Here is a 21,534-nt window from a genome sequence, read left to right on the forward strand (position 1 = left end):
TAGCTCAGTGGAGAGCAAGCAGGCTTTCTATGTGGGAGGTATGAGGTTCAATTCCTGACATTGAACAGTTCTTCCCACCCAGAGATAGGAGTAGTTTCTGAGCACCACTCACTTTGGCCTTCAAGCAAAATGCTCTCTTAATCTCATGGATAAAGAATTAGGTGAGGGGCTGGAACCATAGCATGGTGGTAGGACATTTGCCTTACACGCGGCCGACCCGGGTTCAATTCCCAGCATCCCATGTGGTCCCCTGAGCATTTCTGGGGGTAATTCCTGAGTGCAGAGCCAGGAGTAACCCCTGAGCATCGCCGGGTGTGACCCAAAAAGAAAAAAAAATTAAGTGAACAAACGCTCTTCGAGGTCTGACAGAGGAGGAAGAGTTCTGAAGATCTATCAACATAATCACAATATCAGGGCCCCAGAAACAACAGGCTCACATTGTGGAATATGATCAACAAAGTTGATCAGGTTAGATCCTGTATGTTTTGGAGGCCACATTCAGTGGTGCTCAGGGCTTACTCCTGGCTCTGTGCTCAGGGATCACTTCTGGTGGGGTTAAAGACAGCATATGGGGTGCCAAGAATAGACTGTACCTGGGTCAGCTGTGGGCATGGCCTACCTGCTGTACTATCTTTCTACCCCTGCTAGCTCCAGTATGAAACTCATTAAATCTACCATAAATTCTTTCTGCTACAATGTAACTCAAGAGCTTGTCACAGAACTGCTGTCCTTGATTATGCGCCAGCCAGGCCACTATGATCTGAGTTAGACAGCAGAAGTAGTGATATGGTCTCTGGAAAGCAACTAACTGTTCACATACATGCTCCCTGAGGGGACGGATGAACCCTGGGCCTCTAAAGAAATCAAACAGGTTTGAATTCTACCTTAGAACCACAGACTGCTGATGCCGACCTTAGTTCATGAAGGCTTATTTCAAAGGGGATGAGACACAGGAAAGATTTAGTGCGGGGAAACTACAGCATAGAGAAGAGGCAGATCAGAGTCTGGGAAGGGGAAGTGGCTCACCAGATCAAGAACACACACAAATATATTCTCTCTCCATCTTCGCAACAAACAGTAGGGTAGTTAATCACAAAATACTTTGATAACAATAGTTTCCATTTATTGAGTGTTTATTATATACTTACTTTACTTGGATTATCTAATTTAGTTGTCACAATCCTAATGAGTCTCAAGACAAGAAAGACCAGACTCGACTCGGCCAGAGAGAGAGGAGTTAAGGCATTTGCCTTGCACATGGCTGACTCTGGTTAGATCCCCAGCATGGCATATGGTCCCCCCGAGCACCTCCAGGAGTGATTCCTGAGCATGGAGCCAGGAATAGCCCCTGAGTACTGCCGGGTATGACACAAAAACAAACAAAAGTCTTACAAACAAAAAAACAAAAAACTTACAGAAGTCACATTTGTCCAAGCTAAGCAGACTGTAAGCTATAGCTTAGAACAGTGTTTCTCAACCTTTTCCACCTATGGTCCTGCTTCTGACTATGTTCCCTTCCTCTGCCCCCCCCCATCCTAGCAGGTGGCCCCCAGTTCATGTGACTTTTATCTGTGGTCTCCTTGGACTATCTTGGGAGTTCATGGGAACCCAGATGGCCCATTGTTGAGAAATGCTGACTGAGCTAAACCCAAGGCTACCCTCTGTTTTGTTTTGTTCTGGTTATTGGGCCACACCCTGTGGTGCTCAGGGCTACTACCAGCTTTTTGCTTGTGTGTCACTCCTGGTGGTACCTGGGGGACTGCCTAGTGCCTGGATCCAACCAGGCAGCCCACATGTGAAGCCTGTCCTGCAGCCCTTTCCCACCCTCTATCTTCATTTCTGATTACTGGACAACATAGCTTTTTTGGCTTTTTTTTCTTTTTTGGGGGGGTCACACGTGGTGATACACAGGGGGTTACTCCTGGCTCATGCACTCAGGAATTAACTCCTGGCAGTGCTCAGGGGACCATATGGGATGCTGGGAATCGAACCCAGGTTGCCACATGCAAGGCAAACGCCCTACCCGCTCTGCTATTGTTCCAGCCCCCAACACAGCTTTTTTGTTCTGTTTTTGTTTTAGAGCCATACTCACTGGTTCTCAGGGCTTTCTCAGGGCTTACTCCTGGGCTCTGTGCTCAGGGGTCACTCCTGGTGGGGCTCGGGGAACTATATGGGGTACTGGGGACCAAACCTGATTAGCTGTATGCAAGGCCTTCCCAGCTCTACTGTCTCTCCTGCCTGGTGGTGCAGCTTTATTTCTATCAGAGCACTGGGCTGTTAGGATTGGCTCCAGGCCAATAGCTATTAAAGGGCAGATCTGGGGTTTACACCAAGGCCCATGTGCTTCTGCAACCCTCACAGTTTATACTCTGGGGCCACGTTAGCTAGGTGAGATCAGGAGGAGGCACATTTTCTATGGGTGAGTCACAGAAAACGTTTCAAATTTCTCCTAACTCTGCCTTCCAGGGACTCAACCACACAAGGTGACAGGTGAGCCACAAACCACCTTCGCCCTCCCCAACTCCATTCCTAGGCTACTGCCTGTATCCTAGGGAACTCAAATGGGACCAGAAGTCATCAGATGCCAACTTTATTCATTCTGTCCATCCATCATACCTGACACCTGCCCTGCTGGAATCGGAGACTGAGCCTTCTGTGAAGGACAAGAGCAGTGCCAACACTGACACCGTGGTCTCCCGACCATCCCACAGGAAGTGGCTGCCAGGCAGAGATCCTCGCTTCTCATCTCTAAATGTGTGCTGGTCCTTCACATGGCCATTCAAGCTGCATCCGGAGACAAGTAGGTGACCTGGGTATCCAAAGTCTTGTTTCATGGACACCTGTTACTACTGGCTATAACCAAAAGAAGTTGTAGGAGCAGGGGTGGTAGTGGGTAGTGGTGATCCAGTGACAGAAATTCAGCTGGAAATACTTGGCACACCCCAGACGATGTCTGTTGAGCTGACTCCATGGAGAAACTGATCACGGATAGTCGGGGTTGCCTGGAAACAATCTTCTCAGAGTCTGCGGCGCTGTGCAACCATGGTTGAGGCTGACCTTCCCTCCAGTGACTTCTTGCCACTCATTTTACCTGCTACCCCCACTCCTGCATGCCCCGCTAGTGCCACTCCAGGCGAGCAAAGGGTTTCCCAGCACTGGCAGCTGCTCCCTTCCCTCTAGTTTCTAGAAGGACTCTGGGCCTGCCCTTGGGGAGAGAGCACTGGCAGGGCAGCCTTCCTGGCGGCAGTTCCAGCTCAGGCCGCCTGAGGGCCTCCGGTACCCGAGCACCGAGGCCCATGGGCTTGGCTGGGGAAGGTCGCCCCGGGGAGGGAGAACCCGGGGCCAGTGGGTCTAGGGCAGCTCTGTTTCCAGCACCTGAGGGCGGGCCGGGCGCACCACCAGCTCTCAGGTTTCAGGCGATGGCAGTTGCCTGTCTAAAGGCTCCTCTGTTCCTTGGAATTGTACAGAATGTCTCCTGCGGCTTTCCCTGCCTCCCTCCTTTTTCCTGTTGACGCGCCCCCATCCGCTCTGAATCACCCAACTCCACAGGAAGGCCGCACATGTTGACTTTACTTCTCTCAGGCCAGCTGCCTCCTGGCTTCAGATGGAGAGGTGAGAGGCAGAGGCGGGAATCCGAGGGAGATGACCCATGGCCTTTCCGAACCGGGAAGGAGGACAGTGAAGGAATCTGACGAAGTTGAGGACTGAAGCAAAGAGTTTCTGATTCCTGGGAATAGGAGAACAGGGTCCCAGAGCGAGTCCCTGTGCTGGCTGGAGCACCAGGACCCCGAGGAGGGGAGAGGAGGGAGCAGGCCTCCTGGTGCAGGTGCAGGCCTGGGTAGCTGGGCCTCCCCCAAGCCTGCAGCTCCCACCACTCAAACTCAAGTCAGGCTGAGAACTGGGGAGAGAGTCTGGGCTCCTCTGCCTCCCCTCTGAGCCCCCAGACCACTGAGCCTGTCTTTTGGAGAAGCTGGTAGAAGACACGCTTGGGCTTTATTCTACAGTCATTGCTCTACTTTCTCTTCTCCTCCTTCAGGGATTTTCTTACGGGCAAAGAAGCCAAGCTGCAGAAGAAGAGATAAGCGCCATCAACAAGTGACCAGTCTGGGGTCACCGCCAAGAGCCCTCCGATGCCTCTGAAGTCTTCACGTTTGTTCTGCTTCCAAAGTGAGACTCAAATTTATTTTATTTGGCTTAGATTCGTCCAGCCCTTATTTGTGGCATGCAGTGGAGGCGGTCAGGGCATGATCCCCACTGCTTAGCTGCTCAGCACCGGCCCTTGTCCCTCAGCTCTCATCGTGGAGTACCCCAACCCACAGGCACCGTGACCCACACTCTGGGGAAAGCAGTTCTTACCCTCCAAAGGCAGAAGACGAGGAGGGCCAGCAGCAGCAGCCCGGCCAGTGCACTGCCAAGGAGGATCCACAGTGAGATGAAGACAGGGTGGGTCTGGATCACCTCCAGGAGACTCTGGGGGGATGATACTGGGTTCACTGGGTTTCTTTCTTCTTTTTTGTTCTTTTGTGACACATGCTCCCCGGAGACTATTCCCAACTCCATGCTCCAGGGTCAGGGACTGACCCAGGGCTGGCTGCATTTTACCCCTGTCCTATCCTCCAGTCCAGCAGAGTTGGTTTAATTTTACATCCTAGCAAATACAGCTTTGAAAGGGAATAATAAAAGCAAAGCGACTGAGGCGGCAATGGAGGCTATAATAGAACCCTGACACCCCGATTTGTCCTTTCTTTTCTCATTTCCTCTTATCCTTTTTTCCCCCTCTTCCTCCTCCTCCTCCACCTCCTCCTCCTCCTCCTCCTCCTCCTCCTCCTCTTCCTCTTCCTCCTTCCCGTTCCCCTCCTTCTTCTCTTCTCCAGGGCGTCACATCTGCCTCTGTGTGGGCCCTGCTCTGTCATGTCTGAATCACCAGCTGCTGCCTACTAAGGATGTTTCTGCTCTGAGAAACCCCAGAGACGCTTATCTCCTCTCCACTTCACTCTTTCCTCCACTTGCAACCAGCCTCCAGCCCCACCTCACTCCAGCGGGCGGTTTCGGCCATCTGTAGAACACTGCCCTCTTCGGCTCCCAGCTCAAAGGTGCTGACCACCGTCAGAGACTTGAATTTGGCCTGCGGAACATGTGGGTGGGAGGAAGTGGAACTTAATATGGATGATAGTGAGGATTCAAGAGCAGGTAAAGGTCTTCATCATAGTGATCCAGTTGTAGGGATTAATATTGCACTTCCCTCTACACTCTGGGTTTGCTGATTTATTTTTTGGGGGGCCACATTCAGCAGAGCTCAGGACTTACTCTGGCTCTGCACTCAGAAATCACTCCTGGTGGTGCTCAGGGGACCACATGGGATGTCAGGGATAGAACTCAGGTTAACCACTTGCAAGGCAAGTGCCTTACCACTGTACTACTTCTTCAGTCTCTATTTTCATTTTTATTTAAGATTATTAAAAAAAATTTTGTTGCTTTTCTGGGACCACACCTAGTGATACTTGAGGGCTCCTCGCAGGTCTGTGTTTGGAGATTACTCCCAACAGTGCTCAGAAGACCATGTGATGTGAGGGATCAAACCTGGGCCTCCTGCATGCAAAGCATGTACTCAGTGGCTGAGCATCTTTGCGGCTTCACTCTTTCCCCACTGGAGATGAGGGGAAATACTAGTCTACAGAGATGAGCCATATGGGATGCTTGAGATCCTCCAGTGAGTAAGGTACAGCTCTGCTATTACACCCTGCAGCTCTCAGGGGCAATTCCGCCTCTGTGTTGGGGGTTGCTTCCAGTGGAACTCGGGGGCCCTGTGGTGCTGGGGATGACAGGCAGGGCCTAGGGCATGCAAAGGGACCTCTCCGGTCCCAGAGGTCTATCTAATTCTGAAATCTATGCTAAAGGCTCCAGATGAGGGGAAACAGGGAAACAAAACATAAAATTTTTACCCTTCGGAAAAACTCATTGTGAAGCAGCCTCAGCAGTCCCACAGTGATGTCGGTCCCCTTTGGCAAGCTACCAAGCTGGCAGCGCACCACCTGACACCGAGTGTTGCTCTCGTTCTGCCACAGAGGAAGAGACATCAGGCCCCTGGAGTGGAGAATCCCACCCTGCAGGCCGGCCACCAGCCCAGTCCCTCTTCTACCCATCCCCCCCTGTAGCTCCTACCAGCCTGCTTGTATGCTGAAGCTCCTCTGGATGAATGGGGGGCACTGCAGGGCTGGTCAGGTTGTGCACTGTGCAGCTGGCCTAGAGGGAGATCCAGTTTGAGGAGCAATGTTCAGGGGGTATTCCTGGCTCTGCACTCAGGAATCACTCTTGGTGGTGCTCAGGGAACTATATATGGGATGCCAGGGATTGAACCCTGATTGTCCACGTGTAAGGAAACAGCCCTACCTGCTGTACTATAGTTCCAGCACCTGAGTTCTAGAGATTTTTTTTGGCGGGGGTCACATCCGGCGATGCCCAAGGGTTACTCCTGGCTCTGCATTCAGGAATTACCCTTGGCAGTGCTCAGGGGATTACATGGGATGCTGGGATTCGAACCCAGGTTGACCTCATGCAAGGCAAATGCCCTACTCACTGTGCTATTGCTCCAGCCCCGAGAGATTTTTTTTTTTAATAGAAAGGGTTCTATAGCTATGAGACTGAACTCAGACATGCAACAGCTAGAGGGAGATTCAATTTGAGGAGCTCCCTTAGTGGCCAATGGCCAGCTGCCCTGAGCTGAGCTGGAACATTCCACCTGTGCTCTGGGTTTTTTTTCCTGGGCAACCCCTTCCCTTAGCACAAAGGGGCCGAGAGTGTCTAAGAAGGTCTCCAAGGAAGGGATGCGAGGGCTGTGGCCCAGCAGAGAGGAGAGGGAGGGCAGAGCTTTGATGAATGCACCCAATTCCATCGGCTGGGCCCCATGCCCCCACACACCAGGACTCACATTGTGAGCGATGACTTGAGACAGGGAGAGGAAATAATTGCCCCCGTGGGCCACAGCGGGAAGTAGGGCAGAGATGATGAGGCCGTGGATGGCATAACAGCCCAGGTTCTGAACCTGAGGGTTGGAGATGGAAGAGGTGAGGGAGGGCATCCTCTCTGAGGCTTCAGAAGTCCTCCTGTGGCCTGTCAGTGCTGCTGTTCTTGTCATGCCCATCTCTCCCTCCTTCTTACCCTGAGTGTGGTCTTGAACTCAGGGCCAGGATCCACTGGGAGGCTCCCATAGGGCTGAACTTCGTAGCGGTGCAGCGTGGACTCACTGTGTGGCCAGGCACGGTGCAGACACCAGCCCCAGGCAAATTCAGGGGTTAGGGGAGGTCAGACCAGCAGGTGGGTGAAAAGAAGAGAGGAGGATACGGAAAAGTGTTATGCATTGTCCCACCTCCCCTCATCCCAATCCCATCCCAGGATCCTGGAGGTAGAAAGGAGATGTGTGACAGAGAAGGGTGTGCATATGTGGGACCAAAGGTGAAAGTAAAATAAAGGCACGGTAGGGAAGGTCACACAGGGGGTGGGTTTGGTGTTGGAACACTCAATGTCTGAAACAATTGCATCATGAACAACTTGGGAAGTCATGGTGTTATAAAAGAAAAACGAGAAAAAGGAAGGAGGGGCTGGAGAGCTAGTCCAATGGGCAGGGTGTTTGCCTTGCATGTGGCTGGCCTGGGTTTGATTTCTGGCATCCCATATGGTCCCTCCCAGCACCAGCAGGAGTAATTGCTGAGTGCTGAGCAGAAGTAAGTCCTGAGCACTGCTAGGTGAGCTCAAAAGGGGAGGAGGAGAAGGAGGGCAAAGAGAAGACTCCAAGATTTGAGGGGCAGGGGTGTATGAGAGCACAAGGAAGAGAGGGAAGAAGCAGAGCTCAAGTGCGGGTGAGGGGATCCCTGCAGGGCTGACCTGGAGAACAGGAGATGCGGCTGGTACTGGATGTGGGCCATGGTCTGCGCTGTGTTGTCCCACAGGCTCTCATTCCTCTCCAGGCTATTGCTGTGGGTTTGGGGGGAGACTCACAGCTCTCCCACCTTGGCACCCCTCTCTCAGGAAGAGCTTCCTCTTCACCCTGTGGCCCACTGCCTCCACCCCCAAACCAGACCAGGCAGGAGAGCGCTGGGGCAGGGTCCCTCTGTCCCCACCTGGTAACACTCAGCCTCACCAGGACCTGGCGCAGGATGGAGGAACAGCTGAACTCAAACTCCAGCAAGAGGGTCACCTGGCGTGGGGACAGAGACAGAGCCAAGTCCTGGGCTGCTCTGGAGGCACCTCCCCTGAGCTCCCTGGCTGTGCCCTCATCCTGAGCCTACACACCTTGGCTCCGGTCTGGAAGACGGGGTGCCCCACACTGCAGAGCCGGGCATGCGAGGCTGGAGCCATACATTCCACCTTCATGGTGCCACCAGCATCCCTCTGAGAGGAGGAGTTGGGGGAGGCTGGGTCCAGGCAGCCCCTCCACACAGCCAACACCTATATAAAACTCCTTCCTCCGCTCCTCGCACCTGAGAGCTGAGACTGGCCAGGTGGAGATTCCTGGAGAAGCTGAGACTCAGGCTGGTGTTGTAGGCATTTTCCTGCCTGTTCTCCAGAGTTGCCGTCACCAGAACCTTCTGCCGCCCAGCACGAACCACATAGGGAGCCTTCCTAGGAGTGGCACATGGTGTGTGGGGGGGGTCTCAGGAGTTGGGGAGTGCCAGTGTATCACTTCTGGTTACAGAGAGAGCTCCCCCACCCACAGCTTCCTTCAAGGCCCCCAGGGTCGTAGGTCCCCCTGCTCTGACCAGTCCTCATTCATCCCACCTGGAGCCTCTGATGTCCATAACAGCATGCAGCACCAGGTCAGTGACGCACTCATTGTCAATGCCACAGTCCTTGGAGAAGGGGACCTGGGGGACAAAGAAGAGGCTGAGGGTCAAGAGGAGATTAAGAGTAACAGAACGGAACAGGGGAGGTGGCGGCAGCAGCTCGGGGCCCCGTCAGACCCTGCCATAATCTATCCTCACCCCTCCTTCCCTCTTCCTCACTCCATGCCCAGATGGACCCTCAGCACACATGCCGGCACTTCCCACTGAGCCCCTGCAACGCCACCCTCCCTCTTCTGGAGAAGGCATCAGGACATGCTTCTGCTGACCAGCTTTCGCACAGATGTGGCTGAGCCCTGGTCTAGCACAGGTCCCGGCTTTGTGGTGTTGTCCAGAGCAAAGTTGACCGTCAAGGCTACCGGCCGAAGGTAGTCAGATGTGTCCTGAGAGAAGCCGGGGGCAAGGGTCAGGGGGAGCCAGGGGTGGGAGCACCCCGGGTCCCCAGTGTCCTCCCAACCCAGAATACTGCCACAACAGTGATCACACACCAGGTGATTCCTGTGTGCCATGAACTGTCCTAAGGCTGTCAGCCCCACTGAATCCCATCACAGTCCCTATGATGTGGTCATCTTATCGTTCTCCCCTTGTGGGCAAGAAAACTAAAGTTTGCAGATTGTGTAACATAGAGTTAGGTATTATACATCATGTATATGTATAGGCTCTATATCAGATACATCAGGGATATGTATATATAGCATACATATATAGACTACCTTATATACGAATATAGGTTATACATTATTACATATGGAGGTTGTGTATCATATGCACAATATGTATATACATAGATAGATAGGCTCTATATGAATCATAACATCATACATGTATCATGGATTGCATATATGGTAACTGGCAGGGTTCGGGTTCAAGCCTGCAGGAAACTTTCTCCCTGCCTTTGATTTTCTTGCCAGCCCAGATGACACTCTTCGTCTGAGCTACCCCTCCCTCTCAGGGGGGCCGACTTTCCTGAATCCTCCTCACCAGCACATGGAAGTGCAGCTGCTCACAAGTGACATTTCCCACAATGAGCTGGAGCCTCCTTGGGGACAGTCTCTGGCCAGAGCCGTCGAAAGCCGCACGCACCCCAGCTGTCCACTCATCCAGTGATGCCGTGAATCGCACATCTGGGCAGGCAGGGGAGAGGGGGCATGGGGAGAGACAGAGACAGAGGAGGGAGGGGGGGAGAGAGAGAGAAAGAGAGAGAGAGAGAGCACATGGAGGCGGGTAACAGACAGGCAGGCCAGGGGCTAATGTGCTTTGGATACTCACAGAATCGCCGGTCCCAGCGGCCTGGGGTGCTGGACGTTGCCTGGAAGCAAAGCTCTGCGGAAAGGCAGGCTGCGTCCTGTCCTCGCCGCTTGCAGTCCCGTTGGACCACGCTGATGGCTGACGGACTCACACGCAGCGAAGGAGCCAGGCGGACAATAGGCCGGGAGCTGCGCAGAGGGAAGGAAAATCCAGCAGGTCAGTAAGCAGTTTAAGGTCAGTCCCAGTGTGTGCCTCCCTGAGGCTGAAGGACACTCAGGGACTATGTGCTTGTGCTCACTCTCACCAGAAGTATGAGAACGGGGTCTGGAGAGGGTACAGTGGGAAGTCGCTCACCTTGCATAAGGCTGGGATGACCCCGGTTCAGTCTCTAGCATCCCATATGGTCCCTCAAACACTGCCAGGTGTAATTCCTGAGTGCAGAGCCAGGAGAACCCCTGGCTATCACTGGCCCAAAAATTAAAAAAGAAGAAAGAAGAAAAAAGAGGAGCTCACCACTCTCTGGATTCAGACCCTCACCTGAGCAGGATGGCTGCCCCATGCGCGCCCACGGCCACATCAACCAGATCATCTCCATCCAGGTCCAGTCGGCCATCCACGCTGCGGCCAAAGTAACTGAGGGCCTGCGGCATGGAGATGGCCGCAATCCGCTGTGGGGAAAAGCGGGAAGAGTCAGAAGGGTGAAGAACCCGCCTTTCCGGCTTCTGGCTCTTTCTTCCTTCTTCCTTTTTGATTCCGTTTTGGTCATGCTCAGTGCTGCTCAGGGCTGACTCCTGGCTCCATACTCAGGGATCCCTCCGGGGGATGTTCCCACCAGGCACAGGAAAGAGCGAAATACTTGCCCACCTTCAGGATTCCCTCCCCACCACCTCAGCTTTCAGGCTACCAGTCAAATATAAAGTGAAAAACCAGAAACACATATTTATTCAGTCCAGGTCTCAAACTCCGGAAAACCACTGAGGAGCGAGGCGCAGTGTCCATCCCATCCCTGCCCCCAGCTCGGATTTCCTGGGCCTTGCTGACCTGGGCGGGCTGTGCCTCCACTCCACGCTGGACCCCGTGATAGAGATACAGAGCCCCACGGTGCCCGTCCTCCAGAGGCGCCCCCACAGCCACATCTACAAAGCCATCATGGTTGAGGTCCGGGAGGGCGGCCATGGCAAAGCCAAAGCGGGCGTCTTGAGGGGCTTCTGGCTGAAGTATGGCCTGGAGTGTCAGCAGGGGCTGCTGTGGGTGAGAAGGAGAGGCCAGGGGCCATGTTGGGAGCCACTCTCACCAGGCCAACACATGCAGTGCATTCCCCCTCACAAACATGTTCTCAGGGTCCCAGCAAGTCTCACCTGGCCCACCAGATACACATAGACTTGGCCTGTCTCCTTGCTCTGGGGCCCCAGGAACATGGGGGCAGCCACCAGCAGGACGTCAGTAGTTCCATCCCCCTCCATGTCCAGGGGGCAGAGCTCACTGCCAAAGTAGGAGCCGATCTGGAGAATCATGAGGAACGGTCACCCGGAGGAAGGGAAGGCGGTAGGGGCAGTTGGAAGGTGGTGTGGAATGATGTGTATGGTGGACAGGCAGAAGGTGTGTGGACAGGTAGAAGCTTGTATGGGTGGATGGAAGATGGTATGGACAGGTGTGTGAATAGATGGACAGTGGTGTGAATGGAGAGAAGGAGGTAAGGACAGATGAAAGGCAGCGTGGATGGATAGAAAGTGGTGTGGATGGTTGGAAGGTGAGATAAATGGATGGAATATGGGGTGAATGGATAGACGGTGGGGTGAATAATGGAAGGTGGTGTGGATAGATAGAAGGTGGTATGAATAAATGAAAGGTGGTATGGATAAATGGAAAGTGGTATTGATGGATGGAAGGCGGTGTGGATGAATGGAAGGTGTTATGGATGGATGGAAGGTGGGATGAATGGATGGAAGGTGGTATGGACGGATGTGTGGAAGGATGGAAAGTGGTGTGAACATAGGTGTGTGAATAGATGGAAGGTGGTTGGACGGATGTGTGCAGTGTTCCCCCCATGACAGGCCCTGAACCAGGATCCAGCACAGACCTTTCTGGTTGCTTTGGCCCCCTCAGTCTCTCCGTACTCCCAGTGGCCCCTCTAACCTGGATCTTGCCTTGCCGGGTACCCTACCTGTTCCCCCTCAAGGCTCTGGGCCACACGCACAGCCCCGTCTCTCTTTAGCTGGAAGGCGATGACCTTTCCTCGGTGTCCGAAACGAGGAGCCCCAGCCAGGAAGAGACGGCGTCCTCCCCGCAGAAGCATGGAGGACACGGAGTAACCTGACGGATCAGGAACAGGGGCACCAAGGAGAGTCAAGGGGGAGTCATCAGGAGAGCCACCCGCCCCACCAGCTCCCCGCCCTGCCCTCCCAGCCCCAACACTTACCTAAATAGGCCGCGTGGTTCTGCAGAGCAGCAGGAAATTCCTCTTCCAGTGCTGCCCGTGGGGGGGACAGGGGGTGCCCTCCTTCGAGCCACAGCACTGAGCCCCCCCAGTCGTAGGCCCCCACCATGCCAAAGAGAATCCCATCCTATAGGGAGAGGTAGAAAGAATTGCTGAGTGGGCAGCGAGGAGGCAGAGAAGACACAGGGCTGGCCTGGGAGGTCAGCGTGGACTTTGGTCAGAGATGGCCTCAGGGAATGGCCCTGAGTTGGAGCTGACCAAGCTGGGGCTGGGAGGAGTCAGAGTGCCAGGGGCTGCATGTGTCCAAACCTTGAGTCGATGAGTGGAGAAACCAATCTGAGACATCTCCAGCCCAAAGGAGCTTTCATTCTCTTCACGGGATCCTGGGGCATGGGAGACGTGGTGGCAACGTCAGGGATAGCCGTCCCTGTCTGACCTGCCCTTCCCCCGGTGCCTTCTCCAAAGTCCATCCTCACCCTCCAGGCCAAAAATCCGGTCTCCCAGGGCATCCACAATGTCCGTCAGAGCCGCTTCGTCCGTGACATTGAAGAAGAACCTCTCGTCAGGGTCGCTGGCAATCGCTCGGATCTCACGGAGGAAAGAGCTGGGGTCTCGCTGCCGCCGGAGGTAGTGACCCAGGACCTGGGTGCAGGGTGGAAAGAGATGCCAGTGCAGTGGGGCACAGCCAGCCCGCACCGAGCAGAGCACGGGGCTGATGTCCCTCCTGCTCTTTAACCCAGCCACTGCAAGATCCAGCTCAGGTGCTCACCGCGATCCCATAGCGCGTCACCCTGCCTGCCTCACAGGCCTGCAGCGCTGCAGGTAGCTCCTCTCCATCATGTGATTCTCCATCAGTGACGACCACCAGCAGCCTGGCAGCCTCTGGCCGCCCCCCACGGGACTCACTGAACCCTTCTGTGCTGAGAGGAGAAGGGTTGGTGGTGCTCAGAGCTCGGAGACAAGAGTGCCAGCACTCAGCATGCTCGGTGCCCCCATGAAATGCCCCCACCCAGCCCCTCTCCTGCTCTGTCCAGCCTAGAGATTGGCACAGTGAAAGCCCAGATGTCAGAATAGGACACACGGACGGCATCATCTCAGTGACAACATGGGCAAAACCCAGCCAGCAGGGTTTTGAGAATAAACATCAAAGAAATATGGAAGGAAGGATAATGGTACTGTTTATGTGTGGAAAGTGAAGTGCAGACTGAGACCAAAGGGGAAGCAGAGAGACACAGAGACAGGGAGAAAGAGAGAGGGAAACAGAAACAGAGAACCAGAGAGCCAGAGGAGCCAGAGAGATTGTACTGTGGGGAGGCTCTTGGTTGCATGCGACTAACCAGATTCCCCCAGTACTGCATGTGGTCCCTCAAGCCTGCTAGGAGTGATCCCTGAGTGCAGAGCCAGGAATAAGCCCTGAGCATCGTTGGGTGTAGTACAAAATCAGAGAAAGAGAGAGAGAGAGACAGAGACAGAGACAGAGACAGACAGACAGACAGACAGAGACAGAGAGACAGAGATAGAGACAGAGAGACAGAGAGAGACAGAGAGGAGAGTGTTTCTCTCTGTAAAGATAAACAAGGCAGAAGCACAAGGAGCCACAAATGTGGACACTTGGTACCACCCTGTGAGGGCCAACGACATGCAGGTGGCAACAAGCATGCAGAACCCCCGTGTTGCCCGACCCTCCCTGCCCGCCACCCCTGGCCCTGTGTCTTCACCAGGCCTCCAGCACTGCCTGCGCCGTCTTGGTTTCTCGTCCCTCGCGCCGACTCAGGTTCCTGGCTGCCCTGACCACCTCCGCCTTGGTCCGGAAATCCCCAAGAGACCACTCGTGCACGGGTCTCTCCCCGTACTGGACCAGCCCCACCTGTGAGCAGGGCATGATTCACAGAGGTCAGGCATGTGGGAGGAGCCAACAAGAGGTGCTGTCTGCATTGATGCTGCCTTTGTCTCCCCTCTCCTACCTCTCCCATTCTGCCTTCCACCCTCTTCTTTTTTTCTCAGTATTTTAGGGGCTCTGCACATGTGGGTGCTTTGTGAAGGATTCCCAAGGGCCCTCAGGGAGGCCCAGACCCACCACTGACTCTCAGCCAACTGGATGTTGGTTCAATGCAAGGGCCTGAGGATGTGGTGCTGCTCAGGCCCTGCAGTATTGGGTACCCAGGCTACCCCTAAGGTCCCAGGAGCCTCTCAGTCTACTGCTGGTGATGCTTAGGGGCCATGTGGTGCCAAGAATTGAACCCAGGTGGGGTGCCTAGGCCTGGTCCAAATTGCCCTCCAGACTTCTGGCTTCACCCTGAGCTCTTCATTTGGTTTGGGTGAGGGGAGGGAGAAACACCTGGCAATGCTCAGGATCTGCTACTCCTGGTTCTGCGCTGGCTGGAGATAGTGCTTCTGGTGGGGGTCCAGGAGCCATGTGGAGCCGGACCTCCCTTGTGACACTCCAATTCTTTGAGCTATCTCCCTGGCCCCTGGGGTGCCTCCACTTACCTGTATTTGCTCCGGGTCAATGAACAGTCTCCCTACCAGTCTTCGAAGGAAGGTCTGGACCTCGGACCAGGGGTAGATGCTGTTGGAGCCGTCCAGCACAATCACCACATCCATGTATGTGGGGCAGCCTGGAGGGAGGGGCGTAGTGATGGGGAAGATGGCAAAGGGACCAGGGTAGAAGGGTTCCTGGGAGAATAGGCTGGATCCAAACATGGGTTAAGTATTTCTTTCCATAAAGGAAGCATGCCAGTCCCTGGGTAAGTGTGGAAAGAAATCAGAGGAATAGGTGTATGTCTGATTTACCTTTGGAACAGCAAAGAAGAGGCAGGGAGAATTCCAAGTGCTAGTGTGTTTGCTTTTCCTACTGGGAGCTGGCTTCAGCCCGGGGAGTAGCCCCTAGGCACTGTCAGGCACAGCCCCCAAAACAAAACAAAACAGGCAGGAGAGAGACAGGACAGGGACAAGGCAGCTGCCTCGCACACAGCTGACCTGGCTTTGATCCTTTGCATCTCTGAGTCTGCCAGGAGTGATCCCTGAGCACCCCGGTTGTGGCCAAAAAAACAAAAAACCAAACCATATGAAGTAAAGAAGAAGAAAATAATCCGTGCTAAGTAGAAACACAGACATCTTTACGCTATGGGAGAATGAAAGAGAATCTGTTGTGAAGGTGGGGCCAAACGAGGTAGCAGTGAGAAGCACTGAAGACAGCATGTTTAAAGAGAGGAGAATAGAGCCTCTGGGTAAAAATATTTCAAAAAAAAAAAGTTGGGGGCCACATTGGTGGCTGCTCCTGGCTGGTTCGGGGGTGCTCCTGGCACTGCTTAGGGGCCTCTTGGTGCCATGGGAGGACCTAATCCAGGCTTCTGGCATGCAAAGTATGCATACACGAGCCCACTGAACTCTCCTGGCTTATGAAGCTACTTAAACAAAAGAGAGTGGGGACAGAGAGAGAGGATAGCAGGGAGGGCATTTGCATTGAATGTAGTTGACCTGAGCCCAATCTCCAGCATCCTATACGGTCCCCCAAGCATTGTCAGGAGTAATTCCTGAGTGCAGAGCCAGGAGTAACCCTGGAGCATCACTGGGGGTGGACCCAAACCTGACACCAAAACCATAACAACAAAAAACTGAAGAAGATGGAGGTGTACAAACAGATGACATGTGGGAGAGTGAGGAGGTGAATGAATGCCATGGCCAAGGCTCTAGACTGGAAGGACCTGTGAGCTGGGCTCCTGAAGCTGCTTAGATTAGATTATAGAATCTTCTTCTTCTTCTTTTTTTTTTTTTTTTTGGTCTTTTTGTTTTGGAGCCACACCCAGCTGTGCTCAGGGCTTACTCCTGTATCTGCACTCAGAGATCACTCCCAAGGGGCTCAGGGGGTCCCAGGAAATGAACCCACATCAGTTACATGTAAGGCAAGGATTTTATCTGCTGTCTTCTCTAGGCTCCCTAGATCATAGAGTCTTGACACCCTAGAAGAGTCTTTTTTTTTTTTTTTTTTTTGCAGGGAGGGGAATGCATTGGAGGAGGGAGTTGGGCCATAGCAGCTGTGCTTGGGGACTACTCCCAGCTTTGTGTTCCGGGTCATTCTCAATGGTGCTGGGATCAAGTAGGTCGGCCGCATGGCAGGCAAGAGGCTTAAGCCTCGGCTTTGTCTCTGTCCCAGGCCCCGTAAGAGCAGTCTGCTCTTAACACCGGACAGCTGCAACTGAGGGGCTTCATAGGCCCGGTCAGCAACAGTGCAGACAGTGATACAGGCACCATTGCAGGGGTCCCACTATGGCCTCTTGCCTCCCTGCCCTGCCCCCTCTGCTGGGGTCTGAGTCCTCTCCCAGGCCCCTGCTCCAGCTCACGTTGCGCGGTGGGTGCGAGGCTTCCCTGGCGTCGGAATGAAGCATCTACTTGGGCACAAATCCCAGAACTGAAGACAGAGGAGCCGCAGGCACGAGACCAGAGAGGAGCACAGGCCTGGAAGGTGCGGAGAGAGTCAATTCCAGTATAGGCTGAGCTGGCGGAGACCCTGAGACCCCCTTCTGGCTTTCCCCTGACCTCCCCCCTCACCCCGCCCACATCAGTCTACCTGGCCATACTATTCTTGTTTATTTAGGGGCAATACCCGGCAGTGCTCAGGGCTTACTCCTGGCTCTGTACTCAGGGATGACTCCTGGAAGGACTCAGGGGACACTAAGTGGTGCTGGGGATGGAACCTGTTTTGGCCACATGTAAGGCAAGTGCTCTAACTGCTGTACTATCTCTTCAGCCCCAATTACCATCCTAGCCTTCTCTCTACTACAGATTTCAGAGGACACGCCACCACCACTCCCAGCCCCGCCTTCCATAGCTCACCATGAATCCACCGTCATCATCTGTCCCTAGTAGAGACATCCCCAGGTGCATATTCAGAGCAGGACGAGATGAGTTTCCCAGTGGATAGTCACCTGGTCAGAAGGAGGTTGAGGGCTCTTGCATTGAGAGGTTTGGGAAGAGGAGGAGAAAGAATCAGGATCAAGTTGGAGATGAGGCATTTTAGAGGGAGAAGGTGAAGCATGAATGCATGCATGGCACAGCAGCAGAACTGAGGCACGGTGGAGGAAGGCATCTTACCTAAGTGACCCTTGACACATGGGGCATTGTGGGCACCTCCAACCGGGCATCGGTAGACATCTCCCCTCCGGTTGCCTGAAGGCCCATCCCAGGGAGCACCCACCAGCATCCTGGGAGGAGGCACAGTGTGAACAGGACCCTTGGCACAGGCCAGAGAGAAAGTGCCAGGGGTGGAAGTGTGGCCACCGCACTGACACAAGGCCGACAGGCACCCACTTAGCAGCTTGACCCCCACCCAGTCCCATGACCCTCCAATCTTTCCTTACCATCGCTGTCCACCCCCAACATGCTGTAAGACACTGAATCCAAACTCGGCCTCAGGTGGCCCAGGAAAGAGGCGTGGGTGATGCACATCCAGGTTAAAGGAGGAACAGAGACCTGGGAGCCGGGTCAGAAGGTTCATCAGAGGCCGTCTGAGAGGACAGAGGATACCCCGAGACCCAAGCAGAGAAACCCTGGAGGAAAGTCAGCTCTCAGCTACCACCCTGCTTCTTCCACATCAGCTCTCCTGGCCTTGGCCAGAGCTATGGACTCAGTGCTGCAAGAAGGATCATCTCCTTCCTGTGTTAGCATCCAGGCGTCTGGCCTGGGCCCTCGGCCATGCTGGGGCACAGCTGTATTTCCATTCCCGCCCCTCCAATGTCATTTACAGATACATCTGGAAGGGTCAAGTTTCTCTCTTCCAAATCCTTCCTCCTACACAGCCTTCTCTCCAAGAGGAAGGTCAGAGGAGGGAGAGTGCCATTCTGCAGCCCAATTCTTCCAAATGCCAAAATTCCAACGAAATTCTTCCCTAGAACCCTGGGCCAGAGAAAAACAAGCAAAGGCTATGGGACTGCCCATCTTGCTCCATCCGTCTTTCTTACTCCCAGTGCTTTATGCATTCACCAGTGTCTGGGATGTTGGTTAAATCCAGCCCCAAACCTCAATGGTAATTAGCTGGGTGGGACCCCCCTGGCCTGCCTACACATAGTTTGCTCCATCCTTACCACATGCCCTCACCCCAACTTCCCACAACCCACTTCCTTTCTAACTCATCTAACTCCCCAACTGCCCCAGGCTGCCTGCTCAACGTCTTTTACCCTCTAGTCCACTCCAGAGACCCCCCACCCCGACCATGTCCCAGTTATTCAACCCTGACCCTTTTCAAATCAGAGCTGGTATTTTAGGAAACGGAGATTATAGGGCACAGGCGAGGAAAGATTCCTGGCCTCTGGCCTTCCCATGATACTTACCCTTCACTAGCTCCTTCATTAAAAGCACAGTCCTCTTGAGGCACTCCACCCTAGCACTGCCAACGGCCTCAGCTTTGTGTCAAAACATCTCATTTTCAGAAAGGTGTCTGTATGGGAGCCATTTTGTAGCCAGAAAACTGGCAGGGCTTATGACCATGGACTGAAGCACATTGATCAGATAAACCCAGAGCTCTGACCACACGCTCAGCTATGGCTCCAGCCCCAGAGACCACCAAGGGTACAGAGAAGGATACTAGAGATCAGAGAGATCAGACCGGCCACGTGGAAGGTCACACCATTTTTATTGTTGGTCTCTCCAACCCTCCAGTGCTCAGGACAAAGACATTAGCGACCAGAGACAAATCTTACACAAGACGTTGTTGCAGTCAGTACTGAAGTGGTCATACAGGTATAAGAGCGCAAACACAGGCTGGACTGACCATGCAAGGGGTCTGAGTTTGATTCCCAGTACCACAAGGTCCCTGGAGAGAGCATCATTTCCCTCCAACCCAGTGCCATAGCAGGAATTAAGCACTTGTTCTAGCCCCAAAACAACCACCACCACACACACACACAAAAATATGCACCCACTTTGTGTGTACATGCACACATGAACACACACACAACACACATACACACACCATATAATTGTGTTAAACACTCACCTGAATTCCCTTCCCCCCAAAATTTTGTATTTTGGTCGACCCAGCTGTGCTCAGGGCTCACTTCTGATTGTTCTTAGGGATCACTCCTGGCAAGTTTGGGAGACCATATGCAGTGGCAGGATTGAATCTGGGTTGGCTGTGTGCAAGACTTGTACTCTACCCTCTGTACCCTGTACTCTCTGACACCCAACACATTTTTTCCTTCTCATGCCTGGTATCAAACTGAGGATCTCACACATGGCAAGGTCAGTCTTTGCCACTGAGCTACATCCCCGGCCAAATACTTTTCACCCTAAAGGTTGTCGTGCCAACAATGCGAACATCTTTCACTCGCACCAGAAACAAGAAGCGAAGCCCTCTCACCTGTCAGAAACAGCAGCAGCAAACACAGGTGAGGGTGGAGGGGGCACGCCATTCCCCGGTGTTCTCTGTCCGAGTGAGAAGTCCTCTGGGTCTGTCCCTCTCCTTCTCTGTTTTCTTTACTTTCCCTCCCATCCTGCCCCCTCCCACTGGCAGCTAAAAATAAAGTTGGAAGGAATGGGAGGGGTGATGCTGGGGAGCTGTGGGGAGCCCCAGACCAAGGAATTCTGAGCCTACTCAGTCCACTTCCCTGCCCTGATGCTGCCCCCTGCAGGCGTCATGCTAACACTGTTCTTGACTTGCTACAGTTTCCTTCCCCTGCTTTGTCAAGACCAAGTAATAAAGGCTTCCCTAATTGGAAGTAGGAGGTAGAGACTGGAGGTGAAGCCTCCTTCCTAACCTTATTTATCTAACTTAGGATATGTAAAGTGAAAGAACATCTGCATCTCCCCCACCTCCTCTGGGGTCCCAACATATAAAGATAAAACTTACCTACAAACCAAGTTTGGCCTTTTTTGAGGGTGGGGCCATACCTAGCAGTGTTCAGGGTTTATTTTGGGCTCTTCAGAGACTGAAGAGTGCTTGGGTGGCCCTATGTGGTGCCAGGGATTGAACCCTGCGGGGGGCACATGCAAAATAAGTACTTTCCCTGCTGTACTCTCTCGCTGGAGATAGTACCATTATGAGTTGGAGGCGAAGGGGACCAATAGATGATGGAATGCAGAACCAGTGCAGATATGTTTGATAAATTATTAACTACTGTGGGATATGTACACACACATCGCTCTCCCTCTCCCCCCCCACACTTAGGGCTTATTCCTGGCTCTGCACTGAGGCATCACTCCTGGTAGGGCTTGGGGGACCATATGGGGTGCCAGGATTGAATCCTATTTTTTTTTTTTTTTAGCTTTTTGAGTCATACCCAGCAGTGCACAGGGGTTACTCCTGGCTCTGCACTCAGGAATTACTCCTGACAGTGCTGGGGGACCATATGGGATGCTGGGAATCGAACCCGGGTCGGCCGCGTGCAAGGCAAATATCCTACCCGCTGTGCTATCGCTCCAGCCCCAATGGGGTGCCAGGATTGAACATGGGTTGGCTGAATGCAGGGCAAGCACCCTAACCATTGCATTATCACTCCATTTTGGAAGGGCCACACGCAGCAGTGCTCAGGCTACCACTGGCGCTGTGCTTGGGGGTTGTTTCTTGTGATGCTTAGGGGACCATGTGGCACTGGGAGCCACCAAACTCTAGCCTCCTTCATGCAAAACCTGTGTGCCAGCCTGTTTAGCTCTCTCTAGCCCATAGTGTGTATATCTACTAGAACATCACATCTCATAATCTATGGGCCAGAGCAGCAGGCAGGATGTTTGCCTTGGACATGGCTGACCTGGGTTCAATCCCTGGCACCCTTATGGTTCCCTGAGCACTGTCAGAGTGATCCCTGAGTATAGAGACAACAGTAAGCCCTGATCACAGTTGGATGTGAAAACAAACATAAAAAACAAACAAAACAAAATCCCATATTCTGTCTTTGGCTATACACTCCTAAATTTAATATCATGGAGCTTCTTTGATTTTGGTGTCTCTACTACCTTAGCAACACACCCTGCAGGCTCTGGGGGCCCAATAAATGTGAGTGATAATGCCAGGGCTGC

General features: G+C 53.5%; 1 protein-coding gene across 3 annotated transcripts; it reads right to left on the reverse strand.

Moving 5' to 3' along the window:
* Positions 1-1,518: 1,518 nt before the first annotated feature.
* Positions 1,519-21,450, reverse strand: ITGA10 (integrin subunit alpha 10). 3 transcript variants are annotated; one of them, XM_055138094.1, is made up of 30 exons: positions 19,880-21,450; positions 17,883-17,994; positions 17,617-17,726; positions 17,359-17,450; positions 16,866-16,980; positions 15,013-15,140; positions 14,241-14,389; positions 13,292-13,442; positions 12,999-13,164; positions 12,832-12,905; positions 12,505-12,649; positions 12,250-12,398; positions 11,444-11,587; positions 11,127-11,330; positions 10,623-10,753; positions 10,107-10,273; positions 9,819-9,961; positions 9,107-9,220; positions 8,776-8,861; positions 8,478-8,619; positions 8,290-8,388; positions 8,118-8,194; positions 7,882-7,971; positions 7,159-7,243; positions 6,929-7,042; positions 6,163-6,243; positions 5,943-6,056; positions 5,030-5,125; positions 4,357-4,470; positions 1,519-4,064 (listed from the first exon to the last, which is right to left on the reverse strand). In XM_055138094.1, the coding sequence occupies exons 1-30, from the start codon at positions 19,929-19,931 to the stop codon at positions 4,005-4,007; spliced, it is 3,504 nt and encodes a 1,167-aa protein (XP_054994069.1). In that variant the 5' UTR covers positions 19,932-21,450; the 3' UTR covers positions 1,519-4,004. The 3 variants fall into 3 exon arrangements, with proteins under 3 accessions (XP_054994069.1, XP_054994068.1, XP_012790606.2); XM_055138093.1 differs by lacking the exon at positions 19,880-21,450 and having other exon boundaries at positions 17,883-18,643; XM_012935152.2 differs by lacking the exons at positions 16,866-16,980; positions 17,359-17,450; positions 17,617-17,726; positions 19,880-21,450 and having other exon boundaries at positions 1,520-4,064; positions 17,883-17,970.
* Between the last annotated feature and the right edge of the window lie 84 nt (positions 21,451-21,534).

This window comes from Sorex araneus, chromosome 5, assembly GCF_027595985.1.
Source record: "Sorex araneus isolate mSorAra2 chromosome 5, mSorAra2.pri, whole genome shotgun sequence".
Lineage (NCBI taxonomy): Eukaryota > Metazoa > Chordata > Mammalia > Eulipotyphla > Soricidae > Sorex > Sorex araneus.